General features: G+C 34.4%; 3 protein-coding genes across 3 annotated transcripts; all 3 read left to right on the top strand.

Annotated features, from left to right (window-relative positions):
• Nucleotides 1–464: 464 nt before the first annotated feature.
• On the top strand, nt 465–9,365 carry LOC133291029 (uncharacterized). Its single transcript, XM_061489208.1, has 3 exons — nt 465–603; nt 1,443–2,072; nt 8,676–9,365. Exons 2-3 carry the CDS (start codon nt 1,519–1,521, stop codon nt 8,743–8,745), a joined length of 624 nt encoding a protein of 207 aa, XP_061345192.1. The 5' UTR covers nt 465–603; nt 1,443–1,518; the 3' UTR covers nt 8,746–9,365.
• Nucleotides 9,366–11,516: 2,151 nt separating this feature from the next.
• On the top strand, nt 11,517–14,303 carry LOC133291014 (light-harvesting complex-like protein OHP2, chloroplastic). Its single transcript, XM_061489185.1, has 2 exons — nt 11,517–12,034; nt 14,046–14,303. The coding sequence occupies exons 1-2, from the start codon at nt 11,613–11,615 to the stop codon at nt 14,158–14,160; spliced, it is 537 nt and encodes a 178-aa protein (XP_061345169.1). The 5' UTR covers nt 11,517–11,612; the 3' UTR covers nt 14,161–14,303.
• A 2,366-nt stretch (nt 14,304–16,669) lies between these two features.
• On the top strand, nt 16,670–21,100 carry LOC133290984 (probable serine/threonine-protein kinase At1g54610). Its single transcript, XM_061489144.1, has 7 exons — nt 16,670–17,077; nt 17,776–18,060; nt 18,147–18,464; nt 18,610–18,831; nt 19,601–19,695; nt 20,140–20,239; nt 20,747–21,100. The coding sequence occupies exons 1-7, from the start codon at nt 16,670–16,672 to the stop codon at nt 21,098–21,100; spliced, it is 1,782 nt and encodes a 593-aa protein (XP_061345128.1).
• Nucleotides 21,101–22,019: the final 919 nt, after the last annotated feature.

Raw genomic sequence — 22,019 nt, 5'->3', positions numbered from 1 at the left:
CAGCAACAGCAACAGCAACATATCAATTTCATGATTTCATCATGTCTACCATTTTTAGTTGACGTCTTATCTTCACCCTAAGATTCATCACACAAAAAGTAAAATTGAGTTAGAAAGACGTGTAATAATTATTTAGCTATTTCTTTTTCTAGAATTTTCCCAACATCATAATGAAACTAGTTTACTTATTATTGAACTCAAGAAAGAAACCAACCATTATCAAGAAAATAACATTAATCATTCTTATTACATAAAAAAATAAATAACAAAACTTAAAATGGCTGTACTAAAAAAAGAACTCAATGTATTTAAATAATAAAAAAAAATTACTTATCATTGCGCACATTAAAAAATGGGGTCACGTCGCTATCATGCGCCCTGTGGGTCACTATCCTATTCCTATCCTCCTTTAAATAATTGGAACCAGAAGAAAAAAAATACAGAACCGTTTTTTTTTTTTTTTTTCCGTTCTTATTCGTCGTTCAATTCAATTACTCGCCGACTTTTAGGTACAGGTGGCGATTGGCCACCGCAGATGCTACTAATTCTTGCCGTTGATCCACGCGCTGGTGACGCCCTTGTTGATTCTCCGGCACTGTTTTGGTACTATAATCTCTCTCTTTCTTCTTCGATCTAAGATTTTCCGTTTGTTTCCCGAGAAAGTTAGGGAAAACCGACACTTTGAAATCTCGCTTTGCTTTGTTCGATTTGAGTTTCATTTCACTGTGTTTAGTATTTGGTGCCGCGGTTTCTGATTTCTCATGCTTTTCTAAGTAACTGAGAAGCTTTGCAGATTTTGTTTGTTTGTTTCTTTTTTCTGTTTTTTGGCAATTTAATTTACTTTCTTGGAGTTGGGATTGTTTTTGGGAGATTGGCTGCTAACATGTAGAGTGAATCGATAGGAGTTGTTCATATATATTCGCGTGCATGTTCATTGGGTTGGTAAGAAAATATACATGACGGTTTACATAAGATGGTTGGGAGTATTATTTAAGTGAGTTTTTTTTTTTTTTAAATGTAGAACTTGGTTTCTGTATAAATATGATGAACAAAATTGAGAATTTCAGCAAAAACACCCCTCCCCCCTTTCTCTAAAGTTAAAACAATAGATTCACCACGTTTTTGGAGCATCTAGAAACTTGAGGTACTCTTAAAGTGGTTTTAGTCATGTGAGACTGCCCTTGTCTTAACCCTTACGGCTTTTCAAATCTGTATCTTCCCTGTGAAATGTGCTTTTGTTATCTGATCAACATTGAATTTGTTCATCTGAGCATATTCTGTCCTTTAACGGTTGAAAGGAGTAAGTGGAATGGAAACTACTGTTAAAATTAGTTAAAGAAGATATAGAATGAAAGATTTTTTTTTTTTTTTGAAACTAATAAAAGGAAAGACTTTAAAACTATGGAAAATCATTCTGACTCTGATTACTTTTGGTTGAAAAGGCTGTAACTTTGGTTCTTCTGAGTGGAGGGAGCCATATACAGAAATCAATTTATGGTGCGTCGATGAGAAGAACTGATGTTATTGGCAGTAGAAGGAGGAGGATTCTTCTCTGCTTCGGCTTCAGGGTATAGTAAAGGCCTGAGCCTTCTCCTCTTGGGCCAGAGGAATGAGGATAAACCCATGAGAGTTGCGCCGTGGAACCAGTACCAGTTGGTAGACCAAGAATCTGACCCAGAGCTCCAGCTGGCGTCCACAAAGAACCGTCTCTCCCGCGGGTGTGCCTCCTTTGTTTGCTTTGGTCGCACTTCCGCAGGGCTTGATACTCCATCTCCTCTTAAAGTGGGCCCTGCCCAACACCAAGATGCCTCACCAGGGCCACTGGTTTCCAACAAGGGAAAGGACCCTTCTGCTCATGTAGAGGATGATCATGATAGTAGAAAGGTTAAACTTAAAAGTAGCATGAAAAGGCCACAAATTAATAAACCAGTACATGTTGAGGCTGCTTATGAACATGAAGCATCAGGTGGAGAGGGGATTTATACTCCTGGTAGTCAAGCTGAGAGAAGGAAAGTGCAGTGGACAGATGCTTGTGGTAGTGAGCTTGTTGAAATACGAGAATTTGAGCCCAGGTATTTAAATCTTTTATTTTCTATAGCAGTTAATTTAAAAGGAGGAGTCTTTTTCTTTGTTCAATTGCAAAACTTAAAAGGTCTTGTTAATCAAATTTTATCATTAGGAGCTCCTGAGATTTTATTTTGAGCAATTGACACAAGTGAATCAGATATGCTTGAATGGCCTTTTTCATTTTCCCTTTTATTTATTATAAATAATCTAAATATCTAATATTTACTGTGATATATGATGTATGAAGCTTTTAGCATTTTGGCTTGAGGTTGAGTTGAGTGAAATTAGTGTTCATTTTTGCGAAATGAAATGTGAACTGAATTCTGAATTGAGAATGTGCGTGCATATATGGCTTCTCCAAGCCCTAACATTTTGTTCATTCCAAATGCTATTTGGTCCCACTGGTATCACATTAGCTAAACTGGTACTGTTCTTGATTGGAATTAAAAATGTGGGATGCATTTGGACGTACTTTGTGTTGAAAGATGGTCTTTTTTCATGCCTTCCAGGCTTCCACCTTTGCTTTACCAAGCACGCCCTAAATAATCTAGGGAAAAAATGAAAAAAAAAAAAAAAAAAACTGCACAGCTTAATCATATGCTTAATAACTGTAGAAAGGTTTTCTAAAATATGACATATAGAATGCTTGGAAAATCATTTTACTAACTCAAATGATTAGAAAAAAGTCAGAACATGTGGTTGAATTCTAAGTTAGGAGTTCTAGACTTCTAGTTTTCTAGAATCCTGAAGTGGGATAGTTTATAATGCCAAGGATATGACCTAGAAGTTTAATTTTTGGTGCTTCTTGCTGCGGGGTGTGGGGGATGGGTTTAACATAGGTTAGAAATCTGTTCCTGTCTTCTTTTTCTAAGGTTCTGTCGGGTAATTTACAGAACTATCTTTTGTGGCAATTAACTGTTTGTAATTCCTTAATCTAGCTCAACCTCAAATAGGTATGAATGTCTGCTTGTGAGTTCTCTTTGAAAATTAAAGGCAGCTTCTAAGTCCTGGAGGTTTTTCATTTTTGGATTACTGTTGTCAATTGGAATAATAGTAAAGATTTGTAGTAGGTTAGGAAGCCTCCAAAACTCTTTCCTGTTTTGTTATGCGCTTTGCTAAATCTGAGACTAAAAGCCATTTGTTCTTGCATTATTCACCATTTCACCTGCTTTGGATTTTTAGAAGATACTTGTAGGTGCATTTGGAATGACTTAATTTTGTCTTGCAAATTTGGATTGATTTCTTTTAAAGCTATTTCAGAGGTTTCTTATGGAGTAAGGAGTGGCAGTTCTATGGCAACTTGGCTTTTTTTTTTGTTGTGGGGGGGGGGGGGGGGGGGGGGGGGGAAGTTTTTTGGTGTCTTTAATTGGACAGAAGAAATGATAAATATTCAGGGAATTTCTGCATTTTTTGCACTTGCTTTTGGTTAATGGCTATTGTAATGTGGTTTCCCTATATGATGTGAAGTGGATTTGGAACTCGGAAGGATTTGTTATGTTGATTTAATTTCCCCTTTTTTTGACCTTTCATAAGAGGATGCCTTACCCTCTATCATTGTTTTGATTCCATTATGATCAAATATATTCTTTTGTCCACAAGACAAGAAGTATATAAAACAATAAAGGAAAGAGGTTCCTAGTTTTATCTGTTTTTTCTTTGGGTGTGCAATTGCTTAATTTCTGCTTTTATTATTTCTTTCACTCTATTGATCAGTTCAAAGTTATCAATTATCATTAAACAAAGTTGGCTCCTTTCTTCTTATTTGGAACTTTCTGTGTGTTTGCGCACATAATGTATGTGTGGTTCTGCACTATATGCTTATGTTATTTCTTTAGGTTTCTAAACCCCTGTTAAATAATGAGGAAAACGAGAGACGTGTGATGCCATCCGAGTTGTTGACTGTTGCTATGGCGCCATGTTATTTGGCATTGTCACCAATCGCCATTTGCATGGATTATTTGTTAGGTAAAAGAAGCTGATTCATTACAAGATTACTTGTTCTTCTACCCTCCCACTTTGCATGATTGGAAGGGGTAAGCCCTGACACTTGGATTCCCAGGGAGGTTCTCAATAATCCAGCATGATCATTTGAGGTTGCCTGTTGCTGTGATATAGGATTGCTTGATACAGGACCCAAGAATCCCATTTCCATCTGTCTACCGGATGAATCAACTTTGTTCACAATGGGATCCAACTGAGCTATTTGCATGCTTGGTATCGGCTCCGAAATGAGATTGTTGGACATTCCAGACCACCAGTAGCATTAACCATAAAGAATGTGAGAAATATAATTATGAAATCAATCATTTGTCTTCATTTAACAACTTAAACTTTTGGGTTGAATTGATTTTTTACATGATACCAGAGTCTCTATGACCAAGTGGTTTGGAGTTTGGTCCTTGCTTCCCCTATTCTTTTAATAAATATTTAATTGTGGATATTTTAGCATAGGTAAGTGGGCTTGTTTATTATCTATCCTCCAAGCCTAGGTGGCTCTTGTGTGATGAGATGTGTTAGAAATATAATATAAAATCATTCATTTATTTTCATCTAATAGCTTTAGCTTTTGGGTTGAATTGGTTCTTTATAAAGAATACAAAAAAACATGAGACCTAAAATGATATTTTGTCCTTGACATTGCAATATTTTGAAGTAGTGAATTATCAATGGCCGCCACTGAGAGCAGACTTTAAGAGGATGTTTTGATGCGGGAAGAAAGACAATAACAATAGCGCAATCATGCAATAACAACTAACTCATACAAATGGGGACAATGTCAAATAACATGAGGCCACAGTAACTGTCAACAACTCCCAAGTGGATTGCATCACAAGTCTCTCGTTTTCCTCATTATTTAACAACCCCTATGCCTTTTATGATCTTCAGTGACTTTATGTGTTATTTTGAAGAATTCCACCATTTACATTTTGTAGAAAATCATAATTCAAACATGTTTCCGTTTTTATTTCCTATTAATTAGGATTGATTATGATTGATTAGGATTGATTGTGATTGATTAGAATTGATTGTGATTAGGATTGATTAGTCATCGCTTAGTCATTCTTAGCGATTCTTTCTTGTATAAATACTCACTCATGTAAATTATTCAAGATCAATATACAAAAACTTCTTTTCAATACATTTAATAATACTTTTTAACCGTATTAAAAAAAAAATGAAAGGATCTTTTTGCGAAATTTATATTTTCTTTGGCTGATCTATAGGCATCTTGTATACTGCTGGTTTGGCATGAAATGTAAATAGTTCGCATCTTGGTTTGGGAGATTAACTTGGATGTAGCACTACAATGGAACTTTTTTTAGAATTTCCATACTTTATACCAAGAGTGTTGGAGAAATTTGAATAGTCATAGACTCACTTTGATATTATATGCTCGTAAAAGGTCTTTTGTATATCTTGAACAAAAAAAAAATCACTCCTCTTTAAACCCCGACTACTGAGGGTGGGGTGAGGGCAATCTTTGTACATAACTATACTTTTACATATTTGCAAAGAAGTTGTTTCTCGGATTCGAATCCGTGAATTTTCAGCGTAAAGGAGCAGTTTTACTAGTTGCTCCAGCCTCACCCCTATTTTATATCTCTAGAACAACAATACAATTTTTTTTCTTCTTATTTTTACTATTGAATCTAGATGTCAGCTCCTATGTTTAACTGCACAGTTTGCTTTTCTGCTTGATCCTGTTTTACTAGAGGCTATGGCAGGTTTTACTTGGAATGTTGTGGTGTTTGAAACTGTTTTATATTTTTTAATAATTTACAGCAAAAGCTGCAAATTTGTATTTGATGTTTTTGAAGTGGACTTTTAAGATCTGTAGTTGCTTATGATAAGCACACCGGGGATGCTTTTCAATGCTGCATGACTGTTGAATATCTATCTATCTATCTATAATGCCTGCTTTGACAGTTCTTTGATTTTTAGATAAGCACACTAGGATGTATTTCTAATTTGAACTATATGTATTCAACTTTGTAAATCTCTGTTTTGATAGTTCTTTGATACTTTAGATAATCATCATTGCAGTTTTACAATAATTTTTACCAAGCACCTTATTAATCTCTGTGCAATTGAATCACTTTTGGCATACTTCTGCTAAACAAATTTTGGAACATTCTAATACAGCAACTAATTTTGGAGGCTAAATCATGGCCTACTGAAGTTAAAACCTGCTGATGTAATTCGTTCAATTTGTTGGCCTTGCTTGATTGGTCTACATATGATCACAGTACTCCAGGGTCCAGACGTGTATTCGTTTAGTGTGTTTGTGTTCTCCTCGTGAGTTCTATTAATAATTGCTTTTGATCATCATTAATCAATTTGATTTACTCTAACAAGACTTCACTTACTTGGCCATGTATGGCTCTTTTTTTTGGGTAAATATCTTTTATTATTCATAGCTTCTCTTTAATTTTTATTTTTCCTTAATTGAGTTCCTATAAGAGTATTTGGGTCCTTGCTGTCAGTGGAATTCAAAACGCAATCAAAATTCACCGAGGTGGCACTGGCAGACTCAATGTCCACATGTGTGAACACCTGGCTAAGTTTTTTCCATGCTGAATTCTGTTAGAACCCATTTGCAAGGTATGAGACTTGAGTCCCACATTTGTTGTATGGGCAGCTAATGCGAGATTTATAAGGTCTTGGACACTCCCATCCTTTGAGCTAGCTTTTGGGGTGGTGCATCCCAAGGTTCTTATCAAATGGTATCAGAGCCTTCCACTATGTCTTCAGGTTGCAATCGAGCGGTGCGGGTGGTGACGCCGGTATTGCATTGTTCGCTCGGGTCTAGTAAAAGACTAGCGCTAGCCCGCGTGGGCGCCGGGGCTGTGGAGCGTGGTGGAATGTTAGGATCCGTTTGCAAGGTATGGGACTTGGAGTCCCACATTGGTTGTGTGGGCAACTAATGTGGGGTTTATAAGGTCTTTGACACTCTTACTTTTTGAGTTAGCTTTTGGAGTGGTGCATCCCAAAGTTCTTATCAAATTCCTTACTTTTGCTCCCCTACGGAGCTCTTCACTGGTCCTCAATGCAATTCCACAAAACAATCAAAATTTGAAATCCAAGTTTACAACTGCTTCTAAACTAGCTGAATGCTTGAGGTCCTATTCAGGTAAAATGCATTTCCTTCAATGCTGATTTTCTACCTTTACCTCCATTGTCATTGACTCTCTGGTGATGGGATCTGTCCTCAACCCAAAAAGTAGTCCTGTCCAGATTCCTAATGTTATTGCCTGTGGTAAACCCCTATGAAGTACCGATACGCATTTTCGATACTTCTCGATGATACAGAATGTCAATTACCAAAGGATACGTGTCCGATACGCGTATCCGATACGTTGAAAAAAAAAATTAAAAGAGTATCGGTGCTTCATAGGTAAACCCCTCCCCTAATTGTCTTTATTAGCATTCTGGGCGTAGTATAAGGCAATCCCTCTTATATGGACAAAAAAGGTCTTGTTTTTTGTTCTCATCATCTTTTGACTCATTGATTTCAGTCCAGCAATCCTTAAAGCCGTAGATATTGGAAATTCTATGCCCTTCGGTTAAAAGTTGTCCAAGCCAAGGCAATCTGTTTCGGGTCTTGGCGGTCATTGTGGAGTTCACATTTATGGGTAGATTGGATAGGGCAAAGAATGCAGCTATAGGGAATACCCTGGCTGACTTGTTCTGTTGGCCCTTACAGGAGATGATTTGGAGATAGGTATTTTGGGTAGTGATCTAATTCACATTCAGAGCTGTGAGGAATGGTTGGAGAGGGTGATGCTGAGATATATTCAAGGAATCAAGGGACTTTGCAAAGGAACGTATTTTAGCTGTTGGAGTTGAGCAGGTTTTGTTAATTGAGTGATGAAAAAACTGAGTTCGCACATGTGGAGAGAAACTTCGGGGCACTTCGGTGCTCCCTTTTACTAAATTTTTTATATTTTCCTTTTCACCCATGCTTTTTTTTATACATCCCTTAAAAATATCCCTTTTCAGTAAAAGGGAGAAGGAGCACCTAGTTTGGTGCTGCCGGTGCACAAAAGTTTTTCTTGCACATGTGGTGTTAACATGGAAAAAGTTAGCCGATATGGACATGGGGATGTTCATCTGCCAGATCAGCAAATTTTGGCAGTGTTATTACTTCTACTTACGTCAGGGATCCAATTAAAAATTGAATAAAATTAAAGGAACTCCATTAAAAAAAGATGTGTAAGGACTAAGACTTGTATATGAATGTAACTATAGGGACTACAAAATTAACTCTCTTTTTTCCAATACTATGTAAACATATTGGAGTAACAGGAGACTAAGATTATATTTCTATTTCATTCACTATTTCTATTTATATCTTTATTAAACAAGCATATCATAAATGAAACCATACTACAGTTTGTCAATTTCCTGACCTGTACCCTGATAGTTTCACACACAACCATTGATTTTTTGTGTTCTGCTGCGAGACCTTTATTATACGTATCTGATGAGATGTTTGCGATGAAATTTTGTAACCTTTTTTCTTGTTATATTTCTTTGTTTTTCGTTTTAATGTTTTATTTCCTACCTGTAATTGATTCTATAAAATGGAATTTGTCATTCAACTGCAGTGAAGTGGATGGATCAGATGATGAATTTGATAATGGAAATGGCAGAACTTGTTCCTGCGCGATCATGTAAATTTGAGTTTCATTAAGATGATAGGGTCATTCAACAGGTCATTCATTGCTAACACAATCCATCACTGGGCTTGGGAAAAAGGAGCAGAGATTTTTCAGTCCTGGGGGGACTTGTACACCAACATCTTGCCTGAGTGATTTTTCATGTCTAGAATTGCTTGCTGCGGCTTTAATTTTTGCTCCTCTGCCCCTCATCAATTTGTTGTATAATTCTTGTCTTGTGTGAATTCTTTGACTTTGATTCATCATTTTTAATGCTACTTTATGTTCTTATTTTTGTACGGATAAACAAAGTTTTAGTGCTATGTTCTGGCGATATCTAGAAGAAAGACGATACTAATGCAAGATTTTGTAAAGAATCAGTGTTGTCATGATGGGGAAGTGAACTTTTGGTGGCAGCTTGAGAACGGATTTATGATAAGAGCAGGATTTTGGTGAGGTTTATCTGTTGATAGTATAGAGAAAAGCTTATGTTCCTGTAATTGCTTGGTCTGTGGGGAAAATTAGCGTTCATCCATCATGTCTAGGGATCAAACCTTTTTCCTGCAATTCGGGGTATGGAAACCAGTTGTGTCCTATATTTCTTGACCGGTTTGTTGCTTTTTTGCGTTCTAAATATAAAATCAAAATTGCCATTAAAGTTGCTAAGGCGGTTGATTCTCTCATGTATAGTGTAATGTTCCATTCGCCTGATAGTTAGCAATTCGCTAGAGCTGTTATTTTTAGAGCAATACTTGAAAGGGAATTAAAGACATACTTAAAATTAAATTTTCGTTTGTTCTTCACAGTTTGCTTCATTATCATTCTTAGGGCCGTGTACACAATATAATTCATGCTTTAGTTGTTTTCGTTTAAGTTAATAAATTGTTTAGTTAATTAATTTAGTTTATTTTAAGGGTTTGGTGTTTGTCCTTTTAAAGACATAAAATTTTGTTATTTTAAGTGAGAAAAAGAGACATATAATTAAAATTATAAGGGAGAAAGTTGGTGATTTTTTTAATTTAAATTTTAAACAAAAAAATATTAGTTTTAACTAAAATGATGATCCTTTAAAAGGACAAAATATTTCTCCATCATGAATTATCAACACAAATAGTAAGTTGTCATTTGTATTGGTAAGTGATTGGTCCAATAACTATTCGGTTGAGTTTGATCACTTAAAGTTGAAGGTAAATGATGTTGACGAAGAAAAAAAACTGATGATGATTGGGTTGCCGAGATGATAGACCATTGGTGAGATGGTTACATGAGGTTTGTGCAGTTTAAGGAGCCTATGAGTATTTACAAAGCATTTCGACGTGCAAGTCCGTTCACAGTTCAATATGATTCAAATATTCAAGGATAGATGATTTTACCTGGGTTGAGGGCCTCTGTATTTATGGTGTATTTACAATGGAAGGATGTCTGAAGGATGTCTTGCTTCATGCTGCCTTTTTATGGCACTATTCACTCCTATTGGTGGAGTATGGTGGCCTTTCTCATTCTACTCTTTGGGAGAGAAGCCTATGGTTAGGCTAGCACTAGTAGAGGTGGCGACAAGCTAATGCACTCAGTTAATCATTGAGCTCATGTTGAGGTCAAGTTGTCCTGAGCTACTAATCTCAACAATGATGTTTCCTTGCATGCTAAGTTACTTTGGTTGTCAGCCAAGTTAGTGAGATACCTGCGATTTATACGCTGAATGACCTTGGTTCCTTTTGGGTTAAGTTATGACCGTTGGGCCTTTTGGGCTTTTGTTGATATGACTATATGAGCTTTCATTTCGCATATGTTAGTGTAGTAAACTAAGTAAGTTAATTCACAAAAATAGCAAGTTAACCAAAAACCAAAAAACAAAAGCAATAGGTGATTAATTTAATATAATTGAGAAAACAAAATTTAATTAATTTAAATATAATGTTTTTAACTTGTACAATCAATAATAATCTGGTAACCCATTGAATCCTGGTTGACTGTAAAAATATCTAGTATTGGATTTGATGATTTATAAATAGTAAACTCTGTCATCATCTAATTTCGTGTCATGATCTTAAACATAAATTAAGTTTTTTTTTTAAATGTTACTTAATCTGATAAGTTTATTTATTATAAAAATATATTTAACAAAATAATATTTTAAAACATTATATTTTCACATTTTAAATAAATTTTAAAAAATCATTTTATTTATAATTTTAAAATTAAAAAAATAATAAATACCTGTTCTAACATATTTTTAACCCATCATTAGAAAAATAAAATTATAATGTATGAAAAAAATAAAAAAATAAAAAATATATAAAGTTCAAGTATTAAATTTTTCATATCCACCTTTAATTAACTCTTTATTTTTTTTTTTGTAAATTTATAGGAATAAAATAAGGGATTCTTGTTTTTCTAGGAAATAATTTTATCTCCTACACATCCATAAAAATGTGTGATACCCATGGGAGGCTATGTGAAGAAAAAAGAGAGAAAAAAATTACAAGTGTCACATATTTTATGTGTGCATATGAGATAAAATTATTTCTTATAATATAAAAAATATTAATCCTATAAATAATAGAAATCTTTTTAACAAAAAAATGTTAAGTCAAACATTAGCCAAAATCCAATGGTTGATGCAGTTTGCTGACTTTTGCGAGGTGTACAAAATCCATGTTGCAAGCTAAGGCACTTACATCTCCACTAAACTGCAGCCATCTTCCATTGGAAACTTGGCCATACTTTGTCCACACACCTACCCTCCCTTTTTGATAAGAACAAAACCCAATAGAACAAAGACTTGAAAGCAGAAATAAAAAATAAAAAAATTTAAATAAAAATAAAATAAAATAAAATCTTTGAACTGTGTATCTATCTCCAAGCAAAAAAGAGGAAAGAAAAGAAATGTCTGTGACATCTTCTTTCCCATGCATCAAAATCCCAACTTGTTGCTCTTCTCCAACATGTTCATCTTCATCAACTTCATCTTATTCTTTTAGATTCTATTCTTCCAAGCCTTATGCTGTTACTATAAGGAATTCTCAGACTGAAGGGCCTCTGAGAAGACCAGTTGCTCCTCCTCTGAGAGAACCATCTCAGCCCCTTAAGCCCTCACCTCCTTCTCAGCCTCCACCACAGTCTACGGTGGTGCCTTCACCTCAGAAGGAAGCTTCTGTTGTTGGGGATGACAAGAATGTTATTACATTAGAGTTTCAGAGGCAAAAGGCTAAGGAGCTGCAAGAATACTTCAAACAGAAGAAGCTTGAAGAAGCAGATCAGGGTCCCTTTTTTGGCTTCATTGGGAAAAATGAGATTGGCAATGGAAGGTAAAGCTTTTTCTACTTGGACCCCTTAAAGTTTAAGCTTTTCTTTATGTGGGTTTATGTTAATTGCGTTTTCTTTATGTTGGTAGAACTAGTTAATTGTGAGTTAAATTTGGTTGAATGCTGGAGTGATGTGCTATTCATCAGAATATTGGGTGAACATAAATCTGTCTCAGTTATAGGCTAGCAATTTTCATGGGATATTACTTCCAAATTCATTACATTTATGTCCTTTCCCCCCTTCATTGTGACAAATATAAAAAAACATTAGCAGCTTTCTCTGTGATTATAATCTTAGTTCTGTTGTTATGATGGAGGAGGAGAATGAAGATGTTGATGAGAACTCACTTAAGCTGGTGTTCATCAATAATTTGGAGATTTAGCTCTTTTTTTGTCATTTCTTCCCTTAATTGGAACGGCAAAACATTGAAGACTTGGACGGGTGCCAAGGTTCAGATAAACATAATACATTGTTTTGCTAAAGCTCCACTAGTTATGATAATTAGAGAGTAGTTATCAAAAGACAGGAAGGAAACAATAACTCATTTACATATACAGATTGCAATTTTGGAATTGTAACTTTGTCCTCACTCATTTGACAAGCAGATCGCCTAGCATACCTTTCTGTATACCATGAACCAATTATCTCAAAACTTTAAGCCTTTAGGTAAAAGGTCATGAATTATTTTATATATTCAACACTCATCTTCTAGCAAGAGCCTTTTGGGCTCGAAGCCTGAATAATACACAAGCCTATCTATCTTGTGCTGAAATTTAAATTTTATATAGAAGAATGTAGGTAATAAGGATTGAACTCTTTACCACTTGATCACTGACATCATGTCAAAAACCAACTCTGACAAAAGTTAAACTATTTGGTGAAGACTTATGAATTGTTTTAGATATTTAGCACAGCTAAAATAAAATCACTTACATACGTTAGGCAGCAGTGGCAGTCAAATTTTAACACCAAAGACTAAATTTCACTCTGCATTGTATTATTTCCCAAGTGAAGAGAAATTAAGGGAAACAAATTCCATTTGAAATCTCTCGGATGTTCCAGAGGGAATTCAACTTCGTGTCTTGAGCCTTTTCAGGCTCCTTGGAAGAAATTTTGTATGCATATGCCCCCTCAAACTTTCTTATATCATTATAAAGAAGAAACCTTCAAGGTAAGTACTACTGAGTTCATAATGAAAGGGAGGCCAATTTAAGATTTTTTTTCGGCAGTCAGTAATTGATAGAAAAATCATTTCCATCATTGTTGTAAATCCAATTGCTAAGAGAAATAAATTCTCATGTGGAATTATTAGTATTGTTTCTAAATTCTAGTCTTTTTTCTGATTTTTTCAAATTCTAATCTTTTGGTTCAAGATAGCTACTTGATGAGTTATGGTTAATGATATTGTATTAGAAATAGATCTATACAATACAGTTTCTTTATATGAAGGTGAAAATGAACAGAAGCAATTGATCGGTTATATGGATAATTTAATCAATCATTTATCTGCATCCTTGTCTTTTAGTTGAAACCTAAGAATTCAGCTTAAAATAAAGTGAAATAATATATCAATGTGAGTTCAACATTGTTCTAACCGGACTCATCAGGTAATTGATGGACCAGTTGGGAAACAAAAATAAAAATAAAAATAAAAACTCCAATTCCACCCCCGCCCCCCCCAAAAAATAAAAAAATAAAATTGGCATGAGGCAGGAGCTTTTATTTTTTGTCTCCCCAATGCACTTTTATAGTTTTGTACATGAAATATGAAAGCAGATAAAGATTTTGCTGTAGTCTTTCCTCCTTTAGTGGCAATAGAACTGTTAATTACCTGATATTCCAAGCCACAGATCTTTTCAAAGAAGCATCTTTTCAGCAACTTGCTTACTTGTGGTTAATAAGTGTGTTCTTTTAAGATGATAATTTAACTCTTGTATTGAATATCTGCATATTTATGTTAGTCCTCCTCTACCTATGATTTGACTTTTTAATCTGGAGTTTTTGTCTTTATAGATGGGCAATGTTTGGTTTTGCTGTTGGGATGCTGACAGAGTATGCAACAGGCTCGGACTTTGTTGATCAAGTCAAGATCCTTTTCTCCAATTTCGGGATAATAGATTTGGAATGAATACCTTAATATTTTTATACTGTCAATAGTTTCTTGTTGCTTTCTGTAGTGTAAACAACTCTGATCCATTTATTTCATCTTCATATATAGAAAGCAAGCTTGCTTTCATTGCACATTATGGAATAACAAGAATGTGATTTTCCTTTTTCATTATGCTCAACACTTGCTATACATATGGTAAGCCCTTAAAGGGCGCCGTTTGGATGGATTTTTTTTTTAGCCAAAAGCTACTCTCTTTTTTTCAGAAAAAAAAGCACTTTTATTATAAAGTCTGTTCGGATTTTTGCTTTAAAAAAAATTAGAAATCACAAAAAGTCAAAAATCTAATTTTTTAAGCTAAAAATTTTAATTTCTAAACAAAATAGAAATTGAAAGTCAAATATTTTTTTTAAAAAATTTAAATAGCTTTAACTTTCGTAATAAATACTTCTAAAATAAATAAAGTATAAAATGTTATTTTTTACAAGTCCATCCAAATGGACTTCTAAGTACATTACAGTTAGCACCCATAACAGATGAAATGTGTAATATTATCACAGTTAATCAACTATTCTTTATAGGAACTGCAATACTGTCTCTACACAATTCGAATTGGAAGGGATTAGTCTTAACTCTTGACATTCCAAGAGGGTAGGCACACTTTGTGGTAGATCGAAAATAGTAAATGATATTTGAGTGCATGACATTTCATACACATTAACTGGCAAGACAAATTGCAAGGGCAACCAAGTTACTCAAGTTTGAAAAGATTACTATTTGATTTGATAAGGGATAAAAGTTAACCAAACCAAATTTCCTGGCTTTTCCTTTATTTATATTATTTTTTTGCTGGAAATTTTGTTGACGTTAACATTATACCAAAATATAAAGGGTCGAGCAATGATACCAGTAGTTTTGTATGCTATGCTGTCAGAATATTAGCGTTTGAGCGAGAGAATGAGCATACCCTTCCACCTTTTCCATATATATATAAAGGGACAAGTTATATTTACAAACTTTTTTGTTTACAAACTCTTACAAACTATATTATATTCTTTCGGGAGACTACAAACTTTTACAAACTACACTATGTTTTCCCGGGAGAATACAGAGTAAATTATAAAAAAATTCAAAAAAATTTATAAACGGATCATGTCTCATATATATATATATATATACCGACACCGTTATCAAATATTAATCATTTATGCTTAAAATGTTATCAATTTTTTTTTTGGTATTAAAATGTTAACAACCTTTATGTGTATATGGATGTATTTAAGGTGGCCAAGGGTTAAAAAAGGATTGAAGGGAGATGTAAAATGTACTAAATGATGGTAGTTCAGTTGGTGCAACGGAGTTGAGCAGGTGGAGGTGATAATGTGTTCGATCCTTCCTAGTGTGATCTTTAGAAGGGGTTTAAAACCTTAATCTTGGATCCGCCCCGAATGGAACTAATTACGAAGATGAACTAATGAAATATTTCCAAAAAAAAAAAATGTATAAAAAAAAGAGATGTAAAATGTAAAGAAAATAAGTTGAGGAAGGAAGAGTTATTTTTCTCTTTTTATGCAAAGGAGCAAGGGTAATTTTTTTTTTTGGTGGTTGAGCAAGAGTAATTTATTTCTATTTAAAATGTTAAAATACAAAATTACACTCATAAATTAAATATTCCGTTTGAAATACTAAAAAAGTAAGAAATAATTCAATTTTGGAATTTTCATAGATTTCATTGTTTTATTTTACAAATCTCATCCAATTTGACATGATTTGGTGAGCATCGATTTGTTTTTAAATTTAATTATGTAAATGACAATTTTATCCTAATTGAATAATTTAATTATTTAAATAAAATAAAATTAATTTCATTTTTTTAAATTATACACATAATGTTTTGATTTTCATATTAATTTAAATAATTTTTTTTATAAGTTTCAAAATAAAATTTAATCTCTAAATAAAAACAAATTATTTCTTATACGTAAAGATATCAAACACAATTTAAGAATATGAATACCAAATTCAAAATACATAACAGAAAAATATGTTGTCAGCATATACAAAACAGAATCTCCCGTCGTATATGTATGTCTGAGAATGTTGCCGGCAGTGGGACCTAACATAAGAATAAAAGATCTATTGTCTGCCAATGACAGACACGTGTCACAACACTGTACGATGCTCTCTCTCTCTCTCTCTCTCTCTCTCTCTCTCTGAGACTGTGACTGTGAGTCTGTGCCTGTAACTAGTGTGTCCCTCACCTCTTCTCAACCCAACTTTCAACATTTGCTTTTGATAGAGTGAGTCTGATTCCATGAACTGCGCAGTCATTTTCTCTCTCTCTGTCTCTCCGCGGAAAAAGCAAAGAAAAGATCCCATTGCTTGTGTTGTGTACACTCGGCAACATTCCTAATGTGCCGGCCCTGGTCGGCTATTCACATTCTTCCCTTTCTATTACCCCTTTTCCTTTTCCTTTTCCTTGTCTTTCTACTTTGTCATTCTTTGGAGCTGCAATCACAGAAGGGTAGTTATGGGCTGTGTTCAGGCTAAGCCATTGGAAGCTTCAGATTACAATGGCCTAGAGAGGTTGAAATTGGATAATGGGTATGTTAAAAGTGATGACTTTGTTGCTCATAGAAGATCCACTGGTCGAAGACATGAACCTGTGGAGTCTCACAGAGAACCCACAAAGCATAAAGTTGAGTCTCGTGTTGGCAATGGCGAAAGGCAAGGACTTGAATTGGTTGGGGGTCATAAGGAGGTGTTGGTTAGTAAGACGAGAGATGCTGATGTACATGAGAGTAAGAAGTTGCCAAAAAAGTGTTTTGAGGATGATATGGTTGATGGGTGGCCCAGATGGTTAGTTGATAATGTTCCTAGACAAGTTTTGGCTGACTTGGTTCCCAAGAGTGCTGAATCATACAAAATGATAGATAAGGTATTTGTTTTTGAGTTCTGTATAAGTTTTATAATATGGATTAGGTAATTCTAGGATCAAGGTTTAAGGAAAATTCCAAGTATAAATATGCTTTTACAAAGTATTTCTTGCACAATGATCAGGTTATCCATTGCATAGTGCTGGTAGTTAGCTTTCATGAATATGCCACATCGCATTTAATAATGCTTCCAAATTTTTTTCATGATGTGGATCGGTCTTCAGCGATTTATATTTTTCTCTGCTTGAATACGAGGAGTTCCAAAGTTTTCTATATTTGCATTTGTAGCACAAATTGAGAAAAGGTGATTTGATTTTAGCAATATTGTTTGCCAAGTAAGGTACAAGCAGACACTTCTATTTTTCGTGTAATGCATGATCTTTTGGAAAGCCCTATTAGGCATTAATATGTACTAAGTTTAATCAAGGATCCGATCAGTTATATGATGAAGACTTCAAGCAATCATGGAATCATGATAATGATTTCTGTCTAGATTAAAAAAGTTATTACCCGGAATGATATCCAACTACAATTTAAGTTTTCTGGCTTCCTTATACTGACAATCTAATATGCAAGTTTTAATAAATTTTTATTAATGCATAGTTTATTTATAGACGACCAAAACTGAATGAATATCCTAACTGAAAATGCAGAAGGGAACATGCTGGTTGATTTAGCCTGTGTTATTTATGTTTTGCAGGTAGGGCAAGGAACCTACAGCAATGTTTACAAAGCTCTAGATCGAGACACGGGAGAAATTGTGGCCCTCAAGAAGGTCCGCTTCAATACATCAGAGCCTGAGAGTATTAAATTTATGGCAAGGGAAATTATGATACTACAGAATTTGGATCATCCCAATGTAATTAAACTGAAAGGATTAGCCACTTCAAGAATGCAGTACAGTATATATCTAGTTTTTGACTTCATGCAAACAGATTTGGCAAGAATTATTGCTCCTAAAGAAGAGAGACTTACTGAACCCCAGGTTAAAAAGATTCTCTTTGATGATGTGGACGTTTTAGCATTTTGGATCCCTTGATTCTCCTTAATAATCTTAATCAGTTAATGTAGGTCAAGTGCTATATGCATCAATTGCTTTCAGGTCTGCAGCATTGCCATGATAGGGGAATTTTGCATCGAGATATAAAAGGGTCAAACCTTTTGATTGATAAAAATGGGATGCTTAAGATTGGAGATTTTGGGCTTGCCAATTATTATAGTCCAAATCATAACCAGCCTCTCACAAGCCGGGTTGTGACACTATGGTACAGAGCTCCTGAGTTGCTATTAGGTGCCACAGATTATGGAGTTGGCATTGATTTATGGAGTGCTGGATGTCTCCTGGCAGAAATGTTTACAGGAATTCCAATAATGCCTGGCAGAACAGAGGTGATGATGCTCATAACAGTTGTGAAAATCCTTTCTTTTTGTACTAATCTGTCTTTTATTTCCACTCTGTGCAATTTTGTGTTGTGTTGTCTGCATATCTTCAATTTTTTTGGATCTGCTAATCATAAAGTTTCCTTGCTTCCAGGTTGAGCAACTTCATAGAATTTTCAGGCTATGTGGCACACCATCAGAGGAGTATTGGAGAAAATTCAGACTTTCTACAACTTCTAGACCTCCAAAGTCTTATAGACCCAGCCTTGTTGAAACTTTCAGGGATCTCCCTCCATCTTCTTTGGGTCTTTTATGTACTCTACTTGCTTTGGATCCTGCATTCCGTGGCAGTGCATCTAAAGCTCTTAAAAATCAAGTGAGTGAAGGCAACAATGGTTATTTCTGACCAACAGTTAAACTACACACTGCACAATACTTTTCCGTAAGATTGATCTTTTTCCAATTGCCATTTGTTGTCTATGAATTTGTGATTTTGCATATTAAATACTAGGGGAGAACATAGATTGAGATGGTTTGGTCAGGTTCTTTGAAGATCCTTAGATATTCTGGTTAGAAAAGAAACTGGTTACATTAAAAAGAAAGAAAGAAGTCGGCTGAAACTTACTTTGCGGAAAATAGTAAACAATGGCAAATAGATTGGTGTGTGATGATGTTGAAACATTGGGGTCTTTATGAGGCAATTTACATGTTTATTTACTAGTACTAGTATTATTATTATTATTATTATTATTATGGGTGTTTCTGTTCAACTTTTTCTTTTTTGTAGATTCAAAATAATGCATTATAGTTACATAGTTTTGTTAGATCTTCTATCTGAAAGGCTTTAAAACATTGACTAATGGCTGTAGCCACAAGGTTTGATGAGGAAAATTTATCTTCTCTCCCCTGTAAACCACCAATTATTTTCATGATGGAAAACGTATAGATTTTATGTTCTCATGAATCATGATGATTCATTTTTGGCTAATTTGCTGATCATGAAGCACTAGTTGATTTACAAAGCCACACACAAGCATGTGCAACAATGTTAAGTCCAGCTTGCAATTCCTGCTGAACAACTAGGAAACAATTAAATGCCTAAATTATTCCAAATTTCCCATGTATAAGTATACTTTTGCCTGCAGTTTTTCTTTACAAGCCCGTTGGCATGTGAGCTTTCTGGTCTGCCTGTAATCTACAGCGAAGATGATAAGCTTCTTCAAGCCAACGAACAGATCAAGTAAGTCATTTTTTTCTGCAAAGGTTTAGAGAATAGCTTTAGTCAACTTGTGAATACACAACTGTTCAGACACAGATACATCTGCTTCTATTATTATATATGTCTACATGTATATGTGGCAGTGATTAATGGTATATCTCTTATTTTCATAGTGAGAACTGTGCCATATGCACTACACAGGCATAGACAATGAACTTTTTTTATTTTTTATTTTTTTTGTCAGAATTTAGCAGACTATTGGTTCATTGAAACAGTGTACTTAGGTTGGGTGATTCTGACTTATGTTTATACTAAGGAATTATTTAGTTCAACATGTGACGTTGAACAACTAATCCAAATTTATTTTTCTAGTTCGATGATAATATAAAAAATTAACTGATGAAAAGATTTAAGTTCTTATTTTAGTACTGGTAAAAATATCTTATTTCTTTGTTAATATTATAGGTACATGAACTCTAAAATCAGGCGTTCTCGTACATATCTGGAGCGCCGTAAGAATTTAGCATCTAAGAGGCCAATAGAACATACTGTATCTTCTAAAGAGGTAAGTATCAAGCCTTGTGCTTTAGAAAATCCTGTGGCTAATGACAAATTGCTCACTGTCATGCTTGATGGAGTTAGATTCAAATTTTTGTTTTGCCCACCTTGATATAGAATCAAAGACTTCCCTGTTAAGCTTCCTTCTATTTGATTTCCTAAGTACTGTGGTTGTGTTGACTTGTTTCACATTATGCCAGAGAAAGTGTTTGATTGAAACACCTTTTGAGGTTAACGTATCTATCTGGCTCACACTTGTTACAGTTGGAATACTGTGCACAATACAGTAGATTACATTAGAAAATAAAGCTGATGTTGTGTTTCCAGGATAAATACATGAATAATTAAAAACTACAGATTGTTATATTGTATTGAATGTCTTACTATACAAAGGTTAAAGGGAGCATGTCTTTTTTTTTTTTTTTTGTCATCATTTTGGTTATGTAAGTGCTACTATTAACAATAATTTGTTCATTGGTTAAGTACTGTTGTGTTTTTTTGACATATTATTCAGGAATTGAGAAGGAATGCTGAGCCTGAAACTTATGTTCTAAATGAAGAACTGGAAAGCACAACAACAAGCAGTACCTCATCTAGTGTAAACCAAGCTGGGGCTAAAGACCACTCACCTTTCTTTTCCTCTCCACTTTTGTCTTCAGATCAAAAGTTGTCTCCCAAATTCCATCACCATGCTAATGTTGGTGAAAAAAACATCAAGAACCTTCCTCAATTACCCAAGTCAAAACCAAATGCAACCAAGAAATATGACAGCAGATACAGACCAGACCAGGTTTTCAGGTCTGCTTCCACCAGAGAATTTAGGAACTCAAAACGGGAGGAACATTTACTCTTTGAAATTGATGATTAGGAAAATCTGAGATTATGTAAACACAAAATTGTTATTTTAATTTTATCATTTGATGTATTCTGAAAGTTCCTCTACATATTCTTTTTCCTCTTGGTGAGACCTGATTTGTCAACCCATTCTCCCAACATTTCGATCCTTCTGTTTCAATAAGCATCAACGTAAGTTGCTTGCTTTCCAAATCTCTTTGGCTTGTAAATGAACTTTACTATGTGTAGTATACATTTCTTAGGAGTAACATTATGCGCTCTATTTAGTATTTACAGAAAGAATAATTCCTGGTACACACATTTAGGTGCACATCACCGAAAATCCTGAATGTTCAGCAGCAACAAAGTATGCGTGTGCTTTTGTTCAAGTGGGATTAAGTACTAACTGCAATCCAGCACATTGTTGTTATAGAAAATCATCTTCAACGAAAGAATTAAAGAAAATTTTATTATTTAAATATTTTTAAGAGAAACTTGGTACTAAATTGTTCAAACTTTTGCTGCATCTTTCTTCTACAATTTGTAATAGGCGTTGTAAAATCTTCACGCAGTTAGTCACTATGTTATCAAATATTGACCCTTAAAATATTGTGTTAAATAACAAGAGAGAAGAGAGGAACATTTGAAATAATACTGTGTGTATTGACTGATGAAGGCTGTACAATATATAAACAGACTAATAGGTTAAGCCCAAACCTAACGTAATCTGACATAATACAAAATAAGGAAACTCTAATTACAAAATAAGAAAACCCTAATTACAATATATTTCTAACACTCCCCCTCAAGTTGGAAGGTATAGGTCATATGCACTAAGCTTGTTACATATAAACTATTCGAGGGTCCCTCAAAGATTTTGTAAACACATCTGCTAATTGCTCATTAGAGGGTACAAAGCTAGTTTTAATTTCACCAGCAAGAATCTTTTCTCG

Source organism: Gastrolobium bilobum, unplaced genomic scaffold (assembly GCF_033153095.1).
Source record: "Gastrolobium bilobum isolate Gb01-03AN ecotype WA unplaced genomic scaffold, APGP_CSIRO_Gbil_v1 utg8260, whole genome shotgun sequence".
Taxonomy (NCBI): domain Eukaryota; kingdom Viridiplantae; phylum Streptophyta; class Magnoliopsida; order Fabales; family Fabaceae; genus Gastrolobium; species Gastrolobium bilobum.
Note: the sequence above shows the minus strand (reverse complement) of the source record. Positions and strands in the feature narration are given on the sequence as shown.